Here is a 23,645-nt window from a genome sequence, read left to right as displayed (position 1 = left end):
TTTTGTTGTTGTTTTTTTTGAAACAAGATCTTCCTGGCTGGCCTTAAACTCACTATAGAGACCAGGCTGGCCTTAAGTTCAGAGATCCACCTGTCCCTGCCATCCAAGGGCAGGGATCAAAGGCATGTACCACTATGCCAGGTAGATGGTCTTCATAGTTATTGGGCAAACTTGAATGCTTGCTTCTCCTGCCCGAACCTTCCAAGTAGCTAAGATTATAGATGAACTATTAAAGATCTAGATTTAAGCTGGGTGGTGGTGGCACATGCCTTTAGTCCTAGCAATTGGGAGGCAGAGGTGGGTGGATTTCTGAGTCAGGGCCAGCCTGGCCTACAGAGTGAGTTCCAGGACAGCCAAGTATATACAGAAAAACCCTGTCTCAAAAAAAAAAACAAACAAAACAAAACAAAAATCTAGACTTCAGAAAAAGGGACTTTCACCTTTAAAAAAAGATTTTGAGTTGTAGAGATAGTTGACAAAAAACACCCAAACAACAAAAACAAAAGACCTCCCCGCTCAAAACAACTTTCTTCGAAGTGTGTCTTACTAAATTGACCAAGCTGCCATCAAAGCCTGACACCCCAACTTTAACTTTCCTAGTAGCTGTGACAGTAAGAATGTACCCACAATTCCAGTTTAAGATGTAGTCTCTTTACATCATGTTTGCCTCATAATAAAGCCACATAATTTTAAATAGTACTTTATATAGACACCTTGAATGTCATCCCAATTGAACTGCAGATAAAAATAAGCTCTTTAGTAAGATATGTAAGATCTTAAATTGGTTCCTAAGAACAACAATTCAGCTTCACATTCGCCTTAATGTGCTTTACTCTTTGCTTTAGCAATAATGCTATGTTTATAGTTTTCTAAACATTTTTTTTTTCTTTTTGAGATAAGAGTCTTGAAGTTTCAGGCTGGCCACATAACTGGTACATAGTGCCAGGAATCCAATCCAAGTCACTGAGATACATTCTAGCCCTACTTTCAAATCCTGGGTGATCTTCCTCCCTTAGTTTCTTAAGTCCTGAGACTATGGGCAAGTTCTTTTTCATGTGTATATGCTTTCGTATAAGAAATATTTTCTAGCCGGGCAGTGGTGGCGCACATCTTTAATCGCAGCACTTGGGAGGCAGAGGCAGGCGGATTTCTGAGTTCGTGGCCAGCCTGGTCTACAGAGTGAGTTCCAGGACAGCCAGGGCTACACAGAGAAACCCTGTCTCGAAAAACCAAAAAAAAAAAAAAAAAAATTATTTTCTACAGAGATTTTGCTTCTTCATTGGTAGTCTTTCTAAACCAAATGTTCTAGTTAATTCTAAATTAAACAAACATGGGACTAGTGTGGTGGTGTATGGCTTTAATCCCAGCACTTGGGAGGCTGAGAACATCATAGTTCAAAGACACCTGAGCTATAGACTGAAACCTTGTCTAAAACAAGTAACAATGAAACATATTTACTGAAATGAACATTAGTAAATGGGTTAGCTCTACCATTAAACTCAGCTGCACAATATGCACTACCAAGCTCTTAGTGTTAAAATTTAGGGTCTGGACAGATGGCTCTGAGGTTAACAACACTGACTCCAGAGGTCCTGAGATAAATTCCCAGCAACCACATGGTGGCTCACAACCATCTGTAATGGGATCTGACGCCCTCTTCTGGTGGGTCTAAAGGTAATCTCCCTGGCTATTTATTCCACCTTCTAACACAACCACTATGCATGTTTGTGTGTGTGTGTGTTTAAGTATGAGTGTAAATGTGTATGTGAGAAACAGAGATAGTGTGTGTTTGTGTGTGTGCCCGGGCGTGCTCGTGCCCCGGGTTAAGGTAAGGTCCTCCTGTGAAAGGAAAAAGAACAGCCTTAACAGCCTTTCAAGTGCAGCTAGAGGCAGGCCTGTGTCTTCCCACTAACGATTATTAAGAACCCAATGGATATTTAAGTTGGCTCTGGTAATAATACTATTTATTGACTATATGGTGTATTCTCTAGCAGATCAATCTCCTAGAATGTTAGCAATTAAAAAATGTTTGCAATCCTATTTTGTTAATTCTAACATTAAATTTGGAAAAATGCTAACAGATGGAGGTAAAAAGAAAAAGGTAAAGAAAAAAAGAACACACTGAACATCCCTGAAAAGAGAAAAAAATTGTACTGCTTATAATCTTAATTATCTAGATAAATCAAAAAGAAGGGGAAAAAGTGATTAGCCTTACTTGGTTACTATGTTACCTGTTATTCAGCAAAATGTTAGAACATTTAATATCCCGATGGAGGAAATTCTTTTTGTGGCAGTAATCCAGTCCTTCCATTAGCTGTTTCATGAATGACTTGATATGGTCCTCAGAAAAGTGCACCAAACCTGATTCAAGCAGTCCCATTAAATCATGGTCCATATATTCAAATACAAGATAAAAGGCACCTATATGACATGAAAAAGAAATTTTTAAATGCTGATATAACAATCCTAAAATTTGAATATAATTTGAAATTAACCATAGTCTCTCTGGAACAATCCCTTAATTTTACAGAAAAAGGACTTAAATTAGAATAATAAAAATAATTTCCACTTCTAATGATACATAATACTCCTACAAGTAAATATAGATTCCTATACTATGGATATGTTAACAATTTACATTAGAAAACTGCTACCATTAATTTATAGATGTCATGATCATAGTTCATTAACAATTGCAGACTCTGGGCCAGATCCAAATCCAATGAGCGGCTTATTCTAGTTTTTTAAGTTTTATCTTGTATAAGATAACCATGCCCATTTGTTATAAATTCTAAGTCCTATTTTTTTATCTTCTGTGTAAGAGTTTTGCCTACATATATTATCTGTGCACAATATCCTTGCCTGGTGCCTGCAAAGGCCAAAGATGGTACTGAATCCACTGGAACTGGAGTTACAGATGGTTATAAAATGACATGAGTTCTGGGAAGCAAATGAGGGCCCTTTGAGCCATCTCTCTAGCTCTACCCTCCCTACTACCTTTTTGAGACAGGCCCAGGACTGACTATGCAGACCAGGTTGGCCTCACAGGCATGAGCTGCCACTGACTCCTGTATAGTCATAGCTCTTGAAGATCTGGCACCTTCTAGTCTCAATGGGCACCCACATACATATGGCATAAACTCATATTTACACATAAAAACAAAATAAATGGAAAACATTTTAAGTAAAAATAATTGAAAGATCTAGTCAGTATGGCTCAGCATTTTATCAAAGTACGTGGCTTGCATGCCTCACAACTTTTGTTTCATCCCCAGAGCCCATTGCCAAAGAGAAGCAACTCCTGAAAATTGTCCTCTGAACTCTACTCTACATGTAAGCAATGTAAACATTGCTTATATAAACTTATGATGCTGTTGCTGATAATTAATCTACAAAAATAATTCAGAACTACAAATCATTTAATCAAAGTTTCTAAATACATAAATAAATACAAATGAAAGAAGCACACTAAAAAATACTTGTTTGCAATTTGGAATTTATCATACCAATATCATAACATGAAATACTATCCCTACAACCTGAGGATATAGTTCACTTGGGAGTATGCTTGCCCAAGCATGCATAAGACCCTGGTTTGTATTTTTTGTTTTAAAAAAGGGTATGACAATGTAGTCTTGGCTGGCCTGGAACCTAATACATAGAGCAGGCTAGCACTGAAACTGCATGTATTATAAGCGCTGCATGTATTATAAGGCACATAGCACCATGCCTAGCAAAACCATGGGTTTGAGCCCAATCCCTAAGTGTGGTAGAGAGATTAAAGGTCATCCTTAGCTACACAGAGTTAAACAGCCTGGGCTATATGAAACCCTGTTCTCAAAACAAAACCCTCCAGGCTTATAATTCTGTTCACTAGTCGCATTAAAAAAAAAAAAAAATCAAACACAGGGTCTCAGGTGTACTAGATAAGTGCTCCATCACTTAGCTATATCCCCAATACAAGGAAAGGATTCTTAATACAGAGTAGGCTTCAAGAATTTTTTTCATATTTCCCAAATGGCAGTTATTTATTTTTTTTAAGAACTAGAGAGGAGAGAGAAGAAGAAGAGGAGGAGGAGGAGGAAAGGGACAGAGAAAAGGGGAAAGAGAGAAAGGAAAAAAGAGAGAGAGAAACGAGACAGAGGGAAGGAGTACATGCACACACTCATGCAAACATATGTGCACGAACATACTCTGGGTCATAGGTACACATGGTATGAAAGTTAAAGACCTACTCCACATCTTCCTCTTCTATCACTCTCTACCTTATTTTTTGAGAAAGATTCTCACTAAACTTAAGAGACATGCATCTTTCTCTGTGCATGGGTCAGAGCATGCACTAAGACGCTCAGCTTTTCCTTGGTACTTGGGTCCTTGTGATTTCATGGTAAGCACTTTACCCACTGAGACATCACATCTCAGCCCCTTTACATTTCTTTTTTGCTTTTCTTCTTCATTTTGAGAGAAAATGATGAAGGATGGGGAAATAAGCCTCACAGCTTCCCTAAAATTTTGAAAATAGTCCACAGTTCCATCAAAGAAAGACTGCATTAAAGAGATACGTTGAGAGTAGACGGAACTAAGTTAAGACCTGCTAACCTAAGAAAAACAGATATGGGGGGCTGGAGAGACGGCTCAGTGGTTAAGAGCACTGACTGCTCTCCCAAAGGTCCTGAGTTCAAATCCCAGCAACCACATGGTGGCTCACAACCATCCATAACAAGATCTGACACCATTTTCTGGAGTGTCTGAAGACAGCAACAGTATACTTACATATAATAAATAAATAAATCTTTAAAATAAAAAAGGAAAGAAAGAAAACCAGATATGGAATAAAGAGTTTGTTACCCAGAGGACCAGGAGTTCAGATCTAAAAGTCATATTACCATTTACTGTAATCTGAACTGTTTACTCATAACAGTGATTTTTCTTAGAGCTAGAAAGATGGCTCAGTTGGTAAGTGCTGTTTCTGTTGTTGTTGCTGCTTTTAAATTGTATATATCTACATAATGGTATGTACAACTGATTTAAAAAGTGTGCTTGGAGACCAGAAAAGGGTGTCAGATCTTCCTGGGGCTGAAATTACTTGTGATTCTAAATTGCCTGATGATGCTTCTTGGACCTGATCTCATATCCTTTACAAGACCATTATTCACTCTCTTATACATGCAAAACAATATTCAAAAGGATGTATGAATCAGGCATGCTAGATCGCACCTGTAATCCCGGCACTCAAAACACAAGACTGGGGATGGAGAAATGGCTCAGTGGTTTGAGAGAACAGGCTACACTCTATCAAAGGTTGTAAATTCAATTCCCACCACCCACATGGCAGCTTGCATCTGTCTACAACTCTAGAGTCCAGAGAAATCTGACACTCCATTCACCCACATAGTGGCTCACAACCACTTAAGCCTTCAGTTCCAGGGGATATATCTGATGGCTACTTCTGATCTCTATGGCCACTGCATGCATGTGATGTACATAGATAAGTTAAAAATAAATAAAAAAGAAACAAGCCGGGCAGTGGTGGCGCACGCCATTAATCGCAGCACTTGGGAGGCAGAGACAGGCGGATATCTGAGTTCAAGACCAGCCTGGACTACAGAGTGAGTTCCAGGACAGCCAGGGCTACACAGAGAAACCTTCTCTCGAAAAACCAAGAAGGAAAACACAAAACACAAAACGAAAACCAAGACTAAGATTGTTAACCTATCAAGAAATTCACACAGGTAGAACTACACATGGTTCTGCATCACTTTAATCTCAGCTCTTAGAAGGTAGAGAGGCAAGAGGACAAGTTCATTGTCATCTATAGTACACAGGAAGCTTGAGGCTGACCTGCTACATGAGATAGTAACCTAAAAAGTCCACACATGCAAACAAGCTAAAAAATGAAAAGTAAAAAGAAGTGGTAGTATATACCTATAATTACAACATTTGGGAGGCTGTTAAGTAAAGAGGTAAGTAAGAAATCGGAAGCGAGCCTGAGATACATAATAAGGCTCTGTCTCAAAAAAATAACACGGGAGCTGGAGACATAGCTAAGCATTTAGGAGCAGAGTTGGGTTCCCAGCAACCACAAACGGTGGCTTACAACCACCTGCAATCCAGCTCCAGAAGATCCAGCATCATCTACATAACAAGCTTAAAAATAGGACTAGAGAGACTCTGTCTGTAAAAGTAAATGAATAAATATAAAAACAGAAGCTATATGGTTCAATAAATAAGAGCGGTGCTGGAGAGATGGCTCAGCGGTTAAGAGCACTGACTGCTCTTCCAAAGGTCCTAAGTTCAAATCCTAGCAACCACCCATAATGAGATTTGCCGCCCTCTTCTGGTGTGTCTGAAGACAGTTACAGTGTACTTACATATAATGAATAGATCTTTAAAATAAATAAATAAATAAATAAATAAATAAGAGCACTTGTAGCTCTTGCAACAGATCTTTGTTCAATTCCCAGAACACACATGGCCACTTGCAATCATTAGTAAACTCTAGTTCCTGAGCATTTATACACATAAATCTTTTAAGGTGTACGTGGTGGCACAGGCCTTTAATCACTGCACTCTGGAGTCGGAGACAGGTTTGAGTTAAAGTTTGAGGCTAGCCAAGTCCTCAAAGAGAATTGGAGGGAGCCAGGGCTACAAGGAAACACTGTCTCAAAAATAAATATGTGTTCAGTGCAGTGGCTCAAGTATTTAATCCCAGCATTTAGGAGGGAGAAGCAGGTAGATCAACATAGTCAACCTAGTCTACAGAGTCAGTTACAGAACAGTCAGTGTTATGCAGAAACTGGGCGCACCTCCACCGCTGCAAAACAAAAAAAAGAGAGATAGAGAAATGGTTCCATGGTTAAAGAGAACTTACTGCTCTTCCAGGCACATATGTGTGTACACAGACACATTCAGATAAAACCTCATACAAATGAACTAAAGTAACACATATCTCTGCTATTACCTTTGTCCTTCTTGAAATCCAGTGCATCTTGTTTGTCTGTGACAATTTCCTTCATGTTTACAACACTCTGATGAACTAACTGTCGAAGAATCTTGATCTCCCGGATGGCTGTGATTGGGAAGCCCTCTTTCTCATTGTCTAGCCGAACCTTTTTCAGAGCTACTAGTTCTCCTGCAAAAAATGGACGCAAACTGTCACTGTAATCAATTTACATTTCTTAGTCCTGGTTATGAACCAACATTACATTTCCTCACCTTCAGACTTTTTACACAAAATCTCTAATTTCCTACTGTTTTTTAAGGGGCTGAGATTGAATTTAGAACCTATACTAAGCATGGCTTCTACCATAGGGCTACAAACCCAGTCCTACTCCTGTGTTCTCAAGTTTACATATAGATTCATGCTCATGTAGAATCTCATGCTTGGGTCAGTGTGATGTTGCACACCTTTAATGCCCCAATTGGTGAGGCAGAGACAAATGGATCTCTGTGAGTTTGAGGCTAGCCTGATATACAGAGTTTAAGTTCAGGGAAAACAGAATTGTTAGACAAATCCTGACTTGGAAACCAAACCAAACCAAAGAAAAGAGTACAATAATAAATAAATAAATAAATAGATAGATAAACAATATTCTTTTCCTCCTGCGATTTCTCATTGCTAGGACTCATTTCAGAGTGAGTCTTGATAAGTAGATTAAGATAGCTTCAACTGCTCTGCTTCTCACATGGTAGAATGAGAACAGACTCGCTGCAAGTTGTCCTCTGAACTCCCAATGTGTGCATGACACAAATATGCCCAAAGACAAAAACAGACATTCATTTGTACTCTAAATAAATAAAATACAATACCCTCCTGGCCCCCAAAAAACACAAAAAAAAATTTCTGCAAGAAAAAAAAAATTAAATAGACTACAAAGGCTGGGATTTTAATTACTGACAGGGTGAAGTGCAAGTTGTAGATTAAAATCCCACGACCGAAACCCAATACAAGCCGGGCGGTGGTGGCACACTACTTTAATCCCAGCACTTGGGAGGCAGAGGCAGGCGGATTTCTGAGTTCTGAGGCCAGCATGGTCTACAGAGTGATTTCCAGGACAGCCAGGGCTACACAGAGAAACCCTGTCTCTCTCTGAAAAAAAAAACAAAAAAACAAAAAAACAAACAAAAAAAAACCCAACAAAACAAAACAAAAAAAACAAAAACAAAGAAACCACAATACAAAACAAAAAACAAAAACTACCACCAACTCAAAACAATATATATTCAAAATAGTCAACAAAAAGTAGAGAATTTTTCAAAGCCACCCTGGTCTACAGAATGAGTTTCAGGACAGCCAGAGCTAGACAAAAAAACCCTATCTTGGAAAAAGAAAAAAGAAAAAAAAGTAAACGATTTAGCTTTGGGCAGCTTATATTGCTGAAAATCTAACCTAGGACCTTTCAAATGTACAAAACCAGTCTACTTCTGAAAGGAGCTCTCTGGTCATTGATGGAATCACACAACTGTAGACTTAAAGCATCTCCAGGTAATAGGAGACACTGTGAACCGCTCATACATTGTTTTGTGATCCTTAAATAACAATGTTTACTCAGAATTTGCTGTTGTTGGTACTATAAATATTCTAGAAATGATATAAACTACACAGACGATGGGCATAGGTTACATCCAATATTACCCTGTTTTAAGTAAAAGAGTAGGTACAGGAAGGTCCTAGAGCAAGCACATTAAGAGATAGCCAATTTATTCTTTTGGAACATTTTAATCTACTTAATAATAGTAAAAGAACAAATAAGAGTCTAAAACTTATTTTAGTGAATCTATGAAAATATAGTAATCGTTAAATTATTACACTTCTGGCATCAAGAGTTTTAGGGAAATACCTGTGTCTTTGTCCTTGGCTTTATATACTTGGCCATAGGTTCCCTCTCCAATAATCCCAATAATATCAAACTTGTCCACGCAGCGTTTCCCCCAATCACTTTCTGTTTGTCTTCTTTCTCCATAACGAGGACAACAAATTCTAAAAGGAAAATCAGTAAAACTGTTATTTTTTTGCCATCAAATGACTAGCATCTTATAAAATTATTGTTGAAATGGTAGAAATGGAATAATGAAATAGTATCTATCAATGGTTGTTATGGAATTCTAGATTCAAAAGGTACAAGGTAGTGGAGGGTGTGTAAGTGTTCACTAAATACATGGATTGCTTTTCAAAAAAATAAAAATAGGGGTAAGCCAGGTAGTGGTAGCACATGCCTTTAATCCCAACACTTGGGAGGCAGAGGCAGGTGGATTTCTGTGTTCAAGGACAGCCTGGTCTACAGAATGAGTTCTAGGAGAGCCAGGGCTACACAGAGAAACCCTGTCTACACACACACACACACACACACACACACACACAAAGGTAAAGCTGTCCATGGTGGTGTCTACCTTATTTTTTTTTTTTTTTGATATCACTGTATAGCTAGCTCTCTGCCTATTCTTGAACTATGTAGACCAAGTTGGCCTTAAACTCAAGAGATCAACCTGCTTCTGTCTCCCAAATGATGTAATGAAGACACTGTAATCTCTTGTGAGTTTTAGGCCAGAGTTAAGACCCTTTATACCCGGGCAGTGGTGGCACATGCCTTTAATCCCAGCACTTGGGAGAATGAATTCCAGGACAGAATGGATTCCAGGACAGCCAGGGCTATACAGAGAAATCCTCTCTCAAAAAACAAACAAACAAAAGTGAGAGCCAATATATTTTATTTTAATTTAATGGGAAAAATATCTTCTTCGGAAGGATACCTACTAATGTAGTTTTGTTGCTGTGAAGACATACCATCGCCAAGGTGACTCTTATGAATGAAACCATTTAATTCCCCAATTAAATGGGGGATTCCTTATAGTTTCAGAGAGTCATTTCATTCCCATGGCAGGAAGTTTAGCACACAGACACTGGAGCAGTAGCCAGATTCTGATCTATGGATAGTAGGAGCAACACTGGTCTTCGCTTGGGCTTTTGAACTCAGGATCTGAGGAAGAGCAGTGAGTGCTCTTAATCACTGAGCCATCTCTCCAGCCCCTAGTTTGGACTTTTGAAACCTCAAAACCTACCTTCAATAACAAAATTCTTTTAACAAGACTATACCTCCTAAACCTATCAAACAGTCCTACTCCTGATGACTAAGCACTCAAATATATAAGTAAAATATAAAATATAAAAAATATATATTATATAAAAATATATTATCTTTTATATAAAATTTAAAAATTACACATCCTGTAAAACTTACTTTGGTCTCTTTTTATATGGTTGTTGAGGTGGTGTAATTGCCTTTGGCTCTGGAGAATCTGGAGGAGATGGATCTCCTCCCGGTAGTTCAGGAGGAAGGGGCAAGTCTGTGAGTAAGTGACGAGTCCTCTGTTCCTTCTCTTTCTTTGCAGGCTTTGAAGGAAGCATTTCTTTTGGACTAAATAGAGATGAGAGAATAAGAAAATTAGAGAGTATGCAAACAAAGCTTTCAAAAAATATGATAATGCCTAACTATTAAAAAGATTACTAAAATTTTACTTAAGGGAGCTAGAAACATGGTTCAGTGGTTAAGAGCAGTGGTGGTTCTTTCAGAAGACTAAGATTCAATTCTTATAACCCACATGACAGTTCACAACTGTCTGTAACTCCAGTCCAAAGAAATCCTTTTGCCCTCTTTTGACCTTTTTGGGCACCAGGCATACATGTGGTAGGTACACAGACATAAATGTAGGCAAAACACTAATAGCCATAAAATAAAACTAAATCTTTAAAAAAAAAAAAAAGTTAAACAGATAAAACTTGGGAGCTGGAGACATGACTCAGTGGTTAGACACTAGGTGCTCTATCAGAAGTCCTAAGTTTAATTCCCAGCAACTACATAATGGCTCACAACCATCTGTGATGGGATCTTCATGCCCTTTCCTTTCAGGTGTATATGTAAGCCATGCATTCATATAAATAAATAAATCTTTTTAAAAAAACTCTACCAGGAATTACTACTTGAATGTGGTTTATATTTAATATTAATATTTGGGTTATACTTTTAATTTAAACTTTACAATTGTTTAAATGTGTGTCTATATACTATATGCCAGAAGAGAACATCAGATACCTTGGGACAATTGCTACACATGGGTGTCAATTGCTATGTGGGTGCTGAGAATAGAACTCAGGTCCTATAGAGGAGCAGCCAATGCTTTACACCACTGAGCCACCTCTCCAGCCCATTGTGGTAAAATTCTTGCCTAGCAGGGCCTAGATCCTGGGTTAAATACCCAATACCTGATGAGAAAGGGTAGGAAGGGTCCAAATTTGGCAAGTATAGGCAGAGGGAAAAAGTATTAAAAGAGGCCACAACTACACAGCAAGTTTTAAGGCCAGTAACTACACATGATCCTGTTTGAAAAATCCAAAAAACTGAAACAATTCAAAAACTCTAATGGTACACCTGACATTACAATTTCAGATAAAATAAAATGTACAAAGAAAGTTCTAAATATAATAATGTTGGATTGAAGTTCATATAATTCATCTAACTTACTTTGTAATAAAAGATTTAAATGAAAGAGGTAACTAATATTACTTAAAAGACTTAGACAAAACTTAGGAAAAAGGAATACTAGATCAACGTGTTTTACAAGCTAAGTTTGAAATCAAAACTCCTGATAAAACACGTACTTTAGTTGTTTGGGAACAGACTACAGTGATCTATGACCACACAAAATAAAAACCCTTATACTAAAATGATCAAAAATTCAAACAACGAGTTACTCATTTAGAAGCCATATTCAGCAGCCTCTGATACTATGCAAGTAAGGACTAACCTGAAGGAGTAAACCGGAATCTCAGGGAGCACATAGTGGCCATGGAACACTTTCACCAAAGATATATTCACAGACAATCTATAAGGGTTCCCAGACGGCCCTTTGAGAATCAGATGAGAGGCCAGACCCAAAGTCTTTTCGATAAAGCACCTCTGCTATCTACTATCCTGTTTGGACCAAGGCTGCCTGCCTTCCTTTCCAAGGCATGGATCATTCCATCATGGAAAGGCAACCAACTCACTCTCCCTCCCTCCCTTCCTCCCTCCCTCCTGAACCATTTTCCCTCTTCCACCATACACACAACAAAATAAGATCAAAAAATAATATAAAAGCCGGGCGGTGGTGGCACACGCCTTTAATCCTAGCACTTGGGAGGCAGAGGCAGGTGGATTTCTGAGTTCAGAGGCCAGCCTGGTCTACAGAGTGAGTTCCAAGACAGCCAGGGCTACACAGAGAGAAACCCAGTCTTGAAAAAAACAAAACAAAAAAATTCAAACAAAAAATTCAGACTTATTAAGGCTCCGACAGGACTCACACAACTAGCAAATTATAGTAGTTAGTATGGAAAAAAAAAAGAAAGAAAGCTTTCTAGAAATTGGAAAACTAGTCAAATTTTAGATCATTTTGCTTTTTTGAGATGTCTCACTATAAATTCCTGTCTGGCCTGGAACTCACACCAATCTTCCTACCTTAGCCTCCTGTGTACTGTAATTACATGTATGTGCTATAAATCCTGATAAACACAAAATTAAAAAATATATTTATTTTTAAATTGTGTGTGTGTGTATTTTTCTGTATATATATGTGCAAGGGACAGCAGATGCTCAACTAGGTGCAGTATCAGATTCCCTGAAGCTGGAGTTACACTAGACATGGGTGCAGGAACTGAATGTGGGTACCCTGCAAGAGCAGTAATCGATTTCTTTAGCCCCTCACCCTCAATTTTTTTTTTAATAAAAGTGCTCTGCCTGCATGCATGTCCGTGTACTATATGCATGCCTGAGGAAGTGGTGAATGTAAGTGGAAACCCTGCCTTGAAATACCAAAAAAAAAGGAGATTCCTTAGTTCTGTTTACTAAAGGAGAGAGAAAACAAAGTATCTGAAGTATCACTTAAGTCTATTGTTTTTACATTTCTCCTCAAAGGTTTAGTACTTCATGGCTTCAAATATAGTTCATTACCATTGAAAACTGTACATACTGCCAGGAACAGTAGCACATGCCTTTAATCCCAAAAATCCAGAGGCAAAGGCAGAAGGATCTCTATGAGTTTAAGGCCAGCCTGTACTACCTAGCAAGTTCTAGGACAGGCAGGAACTACATAAAGACAGTCCTGGGAAAAGATAAAGGGGCAGAAGCACTCTACAGGAAGATTCTATTTTAAGGAATTTTTAAGAAGGAATGAGTCTTTAACAGGACAATCATCAGCTTGAGGCCACACAAACTCGAAGAAGTCAAAATCTTGCTTCAATAAATATTAGTATATTGTTGGGCAGTGGTGGAGCACACCTTTAATCACAGCACTTGGGAGGCAGAGGCAGGCAGATTTCTGAGTTCGAGGCCAGCCTGGTCTACAGCATTGAGTTCCAGGACAGCCAGGGCTATACAGAGAAAACAAAAAAGAGGCAGAAGCAAATGGATCTACACTTGAAATTCAAGTCAGTCAGACACTAAATGGTTTTTTTGTTGTTGACAGGGTCTCTCTACATAGCTATGACTGTCCATAACAACTACACCCTCAGGATCTAGGCTAAGAACTCACACAGATCTGTCTGCCTCTCCTCTCAAGTGCTGGGATTAACAGAAAGTGCCACTTTCTCAGCTGTATATTTTAAGAAAGGTTTGCATCCTTTACCCCTTAAAGGCTTTGAAGCACAACAGACTGACAGTACACTCCCTGTAATATTTTTGTTTTAACCTCCGGAGTGCTGGATTTAGAGGCATGTGCCACCATACTTAGAAGTCTCTTGGAAGAAGAAAGGAAATCTCAATGCTCTGGCTATGAAGCCAGAGGCATTCTATGAGTTCAAGGTCAGATGGAGTTGAATACTAAATCCCAGAACCTGAACTTCTAGCATACTAGACGCCAGCTAAAGCCACAGTGTCTCAAAAACAAACAAGGGAAAAGGAAAAACTACAAACATAGGGATGAGAAGATGGATTAGCAGGTTAGAGCACTTGTTTATAGAGAACTGGGCACATGCATGTTGGCTTACAACTATCCTATAACTCCAACTTTACAGAGATCTGACAATGGCCTCCTATGGCACCTACACTCATGTACATAATACTTGGCCACATGTGTATACATACAAACTAAATTTTTAAGAAATAACCTATTTTTAAATTTTTTTAATAAGATTTATTATTATAAATGAGTACACTGTAGCTGTCTTCAGACACACCAGAAGAAGGCATCAGATCTCGTTATGGGTGGTTGTGAGCCACCATGTGGTTGCCGGGATCCAAATTCATTACCTTCGAAAGAGGAGATGGTGCTCTTACCCGCTGAGCTATCTCACCAGCCCAAAATAATGTATTTTTGCTCCAGTTATGTTCTTATACATCTTTAATCCCAGCACACGGGAAGCAAAGACAGGCGGATCTCTGCTCATTCCAGGCTAGCCTGGCCTACAGAAAAAGCTACAGGACAGCCAAGCCTATACAAAGAAACAGTCTCAAAAAAACCAAAAATGAACAAAACAAATAAAAAAAGCTTTTTAAATTATCATTAAGCAAGTTCATTCCTTTGTTCTGTCGCCAGTATAAGCTTTATGATATCAGAATGCTGTTTTATTTTTCTTCTGATTATCTCGATTATTTTATTATTTTGTCTGTTATACCACATGGATGTGGTGACTGCAGAGGGCAAATACCCTGGCACTAGAGTGACAAATAGTTGCAAACTATGTGAGTGCTGGGGATTGAACACTGGTCCTCAGAAAGATCAGCCAGTGCTCTTTAACACTAAGGCATTGCTCCAGCCTCCCAACTATCCTGACTCTAATGCCTTGAGCAATTTTTTTTGTTTGGTTTTTTGGTTTTTTGGTTTTTCCAGACAGGGTTTCTGTATAGCCCTGGCTGTCCTGGAACTCACTCTGTAGACCAGGCTGTCCTCGAACTCAGAAATCCGCCTACCTCTGCCTCCCAAGTGCTGGGATTAAAGGCGTATGCCACCACTGCCCAGCTGCCTTGAGCAATTTTAACTTAGTCTAATAAACAATATTAAAAGGGCATATAATCCCAGCATTTGGGAATCTAGGCCAGCCCTCCAACACTAAGCAATCCCTCTACATCAGCAACCCAAGTGCTAGCATGGCAAGTGGCCACCAAGCCTAGTTTAAAGGTCTCAGTCAGGGTGTGTTTCTCTGTCTCTATCCTCTCTTTTATTGTTATGTGTGTCATATATGTACTTGCTAGTGTAGGCCTCTACAAATGTGCCTAAGTTGTGCGTGTGTGCATGCATGTATGCAAATGTGGAAGCCAGAGGCAATCGGAGATCTTTCTCTGGTGCTCTCAAATTTATTTTTTGTGACAATATCTCCTCAAACTGTCCAGTCTGGCTGGCCAATAAGCTACAAAGATTGATATCTCCTTCTACCCTTGGTCTCAAGAAAAGACAAAATCTTCATTTCCATTTCCTACTTTTAATAATTTATGAATAAATAACCAATTATCAAAACCTTAAAATAATGACACTGTGTTGGGCACTTTTAATCCTAGAACTATGGAGTTAGAAGCAGATGGACCCCAGCATTATGGAGGTAGAGCCAGGCAGACTCATGAGTCCTAGGCTACCAAGAGCTACATAATAACACTCTGTCTCCAAAAAAACCAAAATATATAAATACTTAAATAAAAACAAGAGAAATAGTCTTGGTAATGAATAACTGTAGTTCTAGCATATGGATAGCTAAAAATGACTGAAGGCAGGAGTTCACGAACAGACTAGATAATAAAGTAATACCTTACCTCTGAAGTAAAACCCTCTCTCCACTCCCTACCCTTTCCACTATCCACTGTTACACTAGAACATTTTTAAGATGCACTAAAGGGCATTAAAGAATATAGATCTTAAGAACTAAAAAGAATCGGGCAGTCTGGGCAGTGGTAAGCCCATGCCTTTAATCCCAGCACTTGGGAAACAGAGACAGGTGGATTTCTGCGTTCAAGCCAGCCTGGTCTACAGAGTGAGTTCCAGGACAGCCAAGGCTACACAGAGAAACCTTGTCTTGAAAAACCAAAAACCAAGAAAAAAAAATATATGTGTGTGTGTGTGTGTGTGTGTGTGTGTGTGTGTGTGTGTAAACAAAACAAAAACATGATGGATGACTCTTGAATAACACTTAAGGTTGACTTTACGCCTCCAGTTGCACACCTACACTCACATACACACACACCATCTTCATCACTCAAATTTGATGTATCCTAGAAAGTAAACTTTGAAAATTGGTTTTCAATTTAAGATAAGCAGAACTTATTTACAATGACTTTTATGACAGGAAATACAACTCATCCCCTAGAAAATAAAAGGGCAGGATCTCAATAGAAAAACCAGCTAAGACTACACTTCTATTATCATGTCCCTGGCTAAAGCATATCTGAGGTCTTGTTTAGCTAGTATGGCCAACGGATTAAAAATATTTCATAATGTCATTGATGAGATTCATGTTTCATGATCATTTCTGTAACCAATACTCAAAGACCCATTAGAATTAAACTCTTTTCTAGCTTCCCCATCCTAAGTTATAGTCTAATTAGCAAAGATGCTTCATATTGCTTTTTTTTTTTATTACTATAGAAAAAGTGAGGGGGGGGAGGGCGCGCTGAGGAGAGGAAGTTTGAAGATAGGGTCTCTCTGTGTAGCCCTGGCTGCCCTAGAAATTGGAACTGTAGACCAGACTAGCCTTGAACTCAGGAGTCCACCTGCTTCTGCATCTCAAGTGCTGGGACCAAAGGTTTGGGCCACCAGTGCCTGGAAGAATAAATGACTTTTTAAAAATTTTATCACTCTATAGATACTAAAATTAGACTTTTAATTATTCTTTTATAATATTCTCTATAGATGTTAAAATATTAGGAAAACAGAGCTGACAATATGGCTAAGTCAGTAAAGATGGTTGCCATCGGGGCTGGAGAGATGGCTCAGCGGTTTAAGAGCACTGATTGCTCTTCCAAAGGTCCTGAGTTCAAATCCCAGCAACCACATGGCGGCTCACAACCATCCGTAATGAGATCTGATGCCCTCTTCTGGTGTGTCTGAAGACACCTACAGTGTACTTATACATGATAAATAAATAAACCTTAAAAAAAAATTATTAAAAAAAAAAAAGATGCTTGCCATCAAACTCTTCTGACCTGAGTTCCATTTGGAACCTATGCAAAGAACAAAGGCAAGAACCAACTCCACAAATGGCCCTGATTTCCACAGGTACCACACAGAACCTGTGTTTACACAGACACACATACATATATATAGTATACTCTAAGTATTAAAATAAAGATATGGAGGGGTTATATAATAACTAAGGTATGAGGGTATTCTCTAGGCTCCAATGCATACATGTGAGCACACACACACACACACACAAATAACTTCGGCTCAGAGGTTTAAGAGTGCTTATTGTGCTTCCAGAGGTCCAAGTTTGGTTCTTAGTATTCACATGGCAGCCCACAAACTCCAATTTCAGGGAATCCAATAACCTCTGGCCTAAATTAGCTTCTGGTACACATATACTCATGAAGGTTCATATACATACACATAAATAAAAAATAAATATTCAAACAGTAAAGTTGGGGCTGGAGAGATGACTCAGTAATTAGGAGCACTTATTACTCTTCTAGAGACTTAAGTGAAGTTCTCAGCATGTACATAGTAGCTCAGAACCATCTATATTTTTATCCCATGGGATTCATTACCACCTTCTGACCACATATTGTACATATACATATGTACAGGCAAAAGTCATACACGCATGCCCACTCAAAATAGTAAGGCAGTAATGGTGCATGCCTTTAATTGCAGTACACAGGAAGGACAGGCAGGCAGATCCTATGAGTTCAAGGCCAGTCTGGTCTACAGGGTAAGTTCCAGGATAGTTAGGGGTACACAATGAAGCCCTGTTTCAGAAACACCCCCACCCCCACCACCAAGAAAAAAACCTAAAAATTAAAGTAAATTTACATGAAAAAGATTTATCAGGTTTTAAATTTTAATTCCTGCCAGACAGTGGTGGCGCACGTCCTTAATCCCAGCACTTAAGAGGCAGAGCCAGGCGGATTTCTGAGTTCGAGGCCAGCCTGGTCTACAGAGTGAGTTCCAGGACAGCCAACACTATACAGAGAAACCCTGAATTCCTGTCAGGCGTGGTGGTGCATGTCTATAATCCTAGCATTAAGGCAGGACTGCTGTGAGTTTAAGGCTATCTGAGACTATAGAGTGAGTTTAACAAGACCCTATCCCTGCCCCAACCCCAAAAGGTAGCCATCAAGATAATTCAGCAGCTAAGGGTACTTGCCACCAAGCCTGATGACTGATACCAGAGGACATAACAAAATTGATTTCCTCCAAATTCTCCTCTGGCCTTTGCACTAAGACAGTATAAACACTCAAAAATAAACAAATGTGTAATTTTTTAAAAATGAAAGAATACTCCACAAAGTTCTAATTCTCAATCCTCAAGCAAGAATGGACTTTTCCACTAAAAAACAAAAAGCAATTCCTAATTACAAAAGAATAATTAAAAGATAGTCTAGGAGGTTCAGAAACTGAAAATATATTATTTAAATCAGAAAACTGACTTCTCTCATCCTATTATGAAACTTACCTATCCATGTCATCATCTCCAGGTAATAGGGGAGGGAGGGGCAGAGGAGGCAATGTTGAAGTTTTCAGGTGTGGAATAGCAGCTGTTACAGATACTTGAGTCTTCATAGAAACCTGTACAGGGGGCTGAGAATTTGTCTGAGAGGATAGAGTAGATGTCCTTGGGTGAGGAGAAGAGGGCAAAGTTGAAGTACTTGAAACAGGAACTTGACTAAATGGTGGTTGGGGAGGTGGCAGAGGTGGCTGCAGTGGAATAGCTGGTAACGGAGGCAAAGGTGGCAAAGGGGGTGTCTGAGGTGGAGGGGTAGTAGATGGTAAAGGGGGTGGAGAAGTAATTGTGGGGAGAGGTGGAAGGGTCTCCTTTTCTGATGTCTCTGTCTCCTTTGAAGTAACAATCACCTCCTTCAATGCTACAGGTTTAGCGTCCTTTGTTCCCTGTGCTTTCAAATCCTTAATAGGATGCTTCTGCAAGTTCTCATCCATCTTTACTTTCCCTGTATCTAAACAATTTTTTACCTCTGTGTTTGAATGTGCTACATTTACCAGTTCAGTATCTGGGGTAGATTTTTCTGACTTTATACCTCTGGGTAACTTTTTAGACTCTAACCCTGACTCCTTCACCTCAAGTTTCTCTTTTTTAGGCAAAATTATAGGTGAACCCTTGGATTCTTTTCCATCCATTTTTGCTGCTGCTGCTGCAGCTGCTCTTTCCTTCTTTTTTCTACTTAGTTCAGCTCCCAGGCTGGAATTCAATGGAAGCCTGACAGGTGAGATACTGGAATGACGACTGCGTGATCCGGATCGCTTCTTTTTACTATGAGAAGATGAGTGTCTTGAATATGCAGGACTTCTACTTCTGGACTTCATGGATTTCCTACTGGAAAAAGAAGAAATGCAGTTTAAATACACAATATACAGAGTTATAAAGAGGATAATAGCCCAGCAAAACAGGGTCTAGAACTATAAATTTAATCCCATTCTGAGTTATCAATTCTAAAAGTAGATTAAAGAGAAGCACGATGGCATACTCCTTTAATCCCAACACTTGAAAGGCAGGGTCATAAGAATTTCTAAGTTCGTTGTGCACACCTTTAATCCCAGTGCTTGGGAGTCAGAGGCAGAGAAACCCTGTCTGGGAAAGAAAAAAAAAAAAAAAGAATCTCTAAGTTCAAAGACAACTTGGTCTACTTTCTCAAAAATAAAAAATTGGGGGAGGAATGGGATCTGGAGCGGATGGTAATGATTAAGAACAGTGGCTACTCTTCCAGAGGACTAAAGTTCTAAATCCAAACCTCACATGGTGGCTGACTGTTACTCCAGTTCTAAGTATATCTAATCCCCTCTGCCGACCTCCCCAGACACTGCAAGTACATGGTATACAGCCATACTGGCAAATCATACATACATACATATATACAAATAAAAACAAAAAAACAAGTCAGGCCTTTAACCACAGCCCTGGGGAGTCAGAGTCAGATGGATCTCTGAGTTCAAGGCCAGCCTAGACTACAGAGTAAGTTTCTAGGACAGCTGGATCTATATAGTGAAACCTTGTCTCAGAAAAGACAGAACCACCCCTCTCTAAAAAAAGGGAGGAAAGGGGAACTGGAGAGATGGTTCAGTGGTGGCTGCTCTTTCAAAGGAGTCGTGTTCAATTCCTAGCACCCATGTGGTGGCTCCCTATATGTAACTCTAGTTCCAGGGCATCTAACACCCTTATACAAACATATAAACAGGCAAGACCCCAATATACATAAAATAAATCTTTAAAAAAAAAAGGAAAGGAGGTTCAAAATTGGGACTAGAGAAGGTGGTTCAGTGATTAAAAGCACTTCCTAGTACCTACTTGATGGCCTAAACCATCCAACAGCCACTTCTTGTCTCCTTGAGCACCAGGCATGCATGTGGTACAAATACATATATATGGGTAAACAATCATACACATAAAACTTAAATACTGAAAATGTAATCAGGGGCTGGAGAGATGGCTCAGTGGTTAAGAGCACCGACTGCTCTTCCAGAGATCCTGAGTTCAATTCCCAACAACCACATGGTGGCTCACAACCATCTGTAATGAGATCTGATGCCCTCTTCTGGAGTGTACTCACAAATATACAAAAAGTAAATCTTTAAAAGAAAAAGTAATCAAAGTTCTCTGTTATATGCCAAACTCAAAGCCAGCTTTGGCCATATGAGATCATATCTAAAAACAAATACAAAAATGACTTCCAATCAACTTTTTAGTATAGGTAAGACAAGAAATAACTGCATGAACAATATCTAATATACATAGGGCAATAGTGGCACATGCCTTTAATCCTAGCACTTGGGAGGCAAAGGCAGGCAGATTTCTGAGTTTGAGGCCAGCCTGGTCTACAGAATGAGTTCCAGGACAGCCAGGGCTACAGGGAGAAACCATGTCTCAAAAAACCAAAAAAATAAAATAAAGATCCTAGGAAAACTAAAAATTCATTTGTCTTGCGGCTCCTTTTTGTAATCCTCGCATTTAGGAAACCAAAGCAAGAGAATTACTGAGTCTGAGAAGCCAGTGTAAACCACAGTGAATGAGCTCCTGTCAACTTGGGTCATATTCAGACCTTGCTCAAAAACAAAACAAAGGACAACAACAACAAAACCTCACGGGTTAGAGAAATGCTTTAGTGGTTGACTGTTACTAATCTAGCTGACAACCCAAGTTTAGTTCCCAGCACTCACACTGGGCACAGCCACCTATAATTCCAGGTCTGGGAATCTGCATTCATGTACATGTATGCACACAAACACATAATTTAAAATGATACTTTTTAAAAAACAAACTACCCATCTGGGTGTTGTAAATTCATGCCTTTAGGATCTTTGTGAATTCAGACAGTTTGCTCTACAAAGGAAGTTCCAAGCCTGCCTAATCTATAATATAGTAAAACCCAGTGTAAAAGAAATAAATAAAAGAAAAAAAAAAAAAAAAAAAAAAAAAAAAAAAAAAAACAGAGCCAGCATGATAGCAGCATTACTAGTAATCACATTAGTAAAGAAAATGAGGCAGAATTGTTGCAACTAATAAAAAAGCTGGGCAGTGGTGGTGCACACCTTTGACCCAGACATTTAGCATGCTGATCACTGTAAATTGTAAGTAAGCCTGGCCCATGGAGAGAGCTCTAGGAGTCCAAGGCTACATAAACTCTGTCTTGACAAAAGAAAAAATTAAACAAAACCAAAAAAAGTACCAAAAACTGCCCAGTAATTATTGAGGTTTTCTTTTTTGTTTGTTTGTTCTTTCTCCAGACAGGGTCTCTCTATGTAGTCCTGAGTGTCCTGGAACTTGGTCTGTAGACTAGGCTGGCCTTTTTAACAGAGTGCTGGGATCAAAGGTATTCGCCATCAATGACCAGCTTGCCCACTACTTACTCAAATAAAGAGAGCATATTTCCCAACATCAAAATGTAGCCATATTCACAGTGAGAAATTTTGTTTTATAAATATTTGATATGAAAATATCAGGAATATGATTCAATAACATTTGACTTTTTATTTAGTCTTTTAAGATTTATTATTTTATGTGCAGGAGTGCTTTGTATTCATGTTTTTATGAAGTACACCATGCCTGTGCCCAGTATCCAGAGGTCAGAAAAGGGCATTGGAATCCCTGGGACTGGATTTAGAGATATTTATGAGCCACTGTATGGGTGCTGGGAAATCTTCCTCTAGAAGAACCAGCAGTGCTCCTAACCACTAGCCAACCCTTTAGCCCAACTTCTACCTTTTTAACTAGAGTACTCATTACAGATTCAGCTTATAATTAAGTTGTATCTATAGCAAATGAATGTCCAATATACAGAATTTATAATTTATAAGCACACAGAAAATATTTTTATATTAAAATAAAAATGTTAGAACCCTTAAGAGTTTTGGGTATCTTTTGTTATTTTTGAAGACTGAAACTTTCACTTGCTAAGGGAACAGACTATTACCAGCCCTGACACTCCATAGTTTTACTTTTTAAGTGTTCTGAGACACGATCTTGTTACATAGACTAAGCTAGCTTAATACTAATGATCATCTTGTCTTAGTCTACTGATTGCTGATACTAATGGTCTTACTCAGTTCCTTTAATACAAAAATGATTTCCAATCAACTTTTTAGTACAGGTAAAACTAGAAATAACTGCATGTACAAATAAACTTGTTTGTTTTGTTTTGAAAGTAGGACCTTACTGTATAGCTATGGCTGGCCTAAAGTCTGATATGCAGATGAGGTTAGCCTCAAACTAGGCCTGCCTACAGTCAATGTTAACTGCTAAACCATTTTTTTCAATCCCACAAATAAAATTTTTATGAGGAATGACTGTGAAATAAAATCTGGGAAATCTATAGAACAGATTATTCTAAAGTCTCATTATTTTTTTACTATAGCACTGCTTAAGAATCAGTATGAGGCTGGGTGGTGGTAGTGTATGCCTTTAATCCCAGCACTTGGGAGCATGCCTTTAATCCCAGAACTTGGGAGGCAGAGGCAGGCGGATTTCTGAGTTTGAGGCCAGCCTGGTCTACATAGTTCCAGGACAGACAGGGCTATATAGAGAAACCCTGTCTCGAAACCCCCCACCCCGCCCCCCCCAAAAAGAATCTGTATGAGCGGGCTGAAGAGATGGCTCAGTGGTTAAGAGTACCAACTGCTTTTCCAAAGGTCCTGAGTTCAAATCCCAGCAACCACATGGTGGCTCACAACCATCCATAACAAGATCTGATGCCTACATCTGGAGTGTCTGAAGACAGCTATAGTGTACTTACATATAATAAAATAAATAAATCTTTAAAAAAAAATAAAAGAAACAGTATGAGGAAAACCAACAATCCAAACCACTAAAACTATGTCTAGAACCAGGCTTGATGGTTTATGCCTTTAACTTCAGCACCTGGGAAGAGATAGGCAAATCTACATTTGAACCAGCCTGGTCTACAGAGTGAATTTCAAGCCAGCTTGGGCTCTACACTGACATCATGTCTCCAAAAAAAAAAAAA

The 23,645-nt window shown here is 38.9% G+C and overlaps 1 protein-coding gene across 11 annotated transcripts in view; it reads right to left on the bottom strand.

Annotated features, from left to right (window-relative positions):
- Cdk12 (cyclin dependent kinase 12) overlaps positions 1–23,645 on the bottom strand; it is an 81,928-nt gene that overhangs the window by 54,021 nt on the left and 4,262 nt on the right. For all 11 annotated transcript variants that reach the window (XM_031354531.1, XM_031354528.1, XM_031354529.1 and 8 more), the window contains exons 2-6: positions 18,629–19,504; positions 10,239–10,415; positions 8,841–8,980; positions 6,962–7,132; positions 2,232–2,421 (exon numbers count right to left, since the gene is read on the bottom strand). In XM_031354531.1, coding sequence (XP_031210391.1) covers positions 2,232–2,421; positions 6,962–7,132; positions 8,841–8,980; positions 10,239–10,415; positions 18,629–19,504 — 1,554 coding nt within the window. The remainder of the gene's footprint in view (positions 1–2,231; positions 2,422–6,961; positions 7,133–8,840; positions 8,981–10,238; positions 10,416–18,628; positions 19,505–23,645) is intronic.

The sequence above is a fragment of the Mastomys coucha genome, unplaced genomic scaffold, assembly GCF_008632895.1.
Source record: "Mastomys coucha isolate ucsf_1 unplaced genomic scaffold, UCSF_Mcou_1 pScaffold5, whole genome shotgun sequence".
Classification (NCBI taxonomy): domain Eukaryota; kingdom Metazoa; phylum Chordata; class Mammalia; order Rodentia; family Muridae; genus Mastomys; species Mastomys coucha.
Note: the sequence above shows the minus strand (reverse complement) of the source record. Positions and strands in the feature narration are given on the sequence as shown.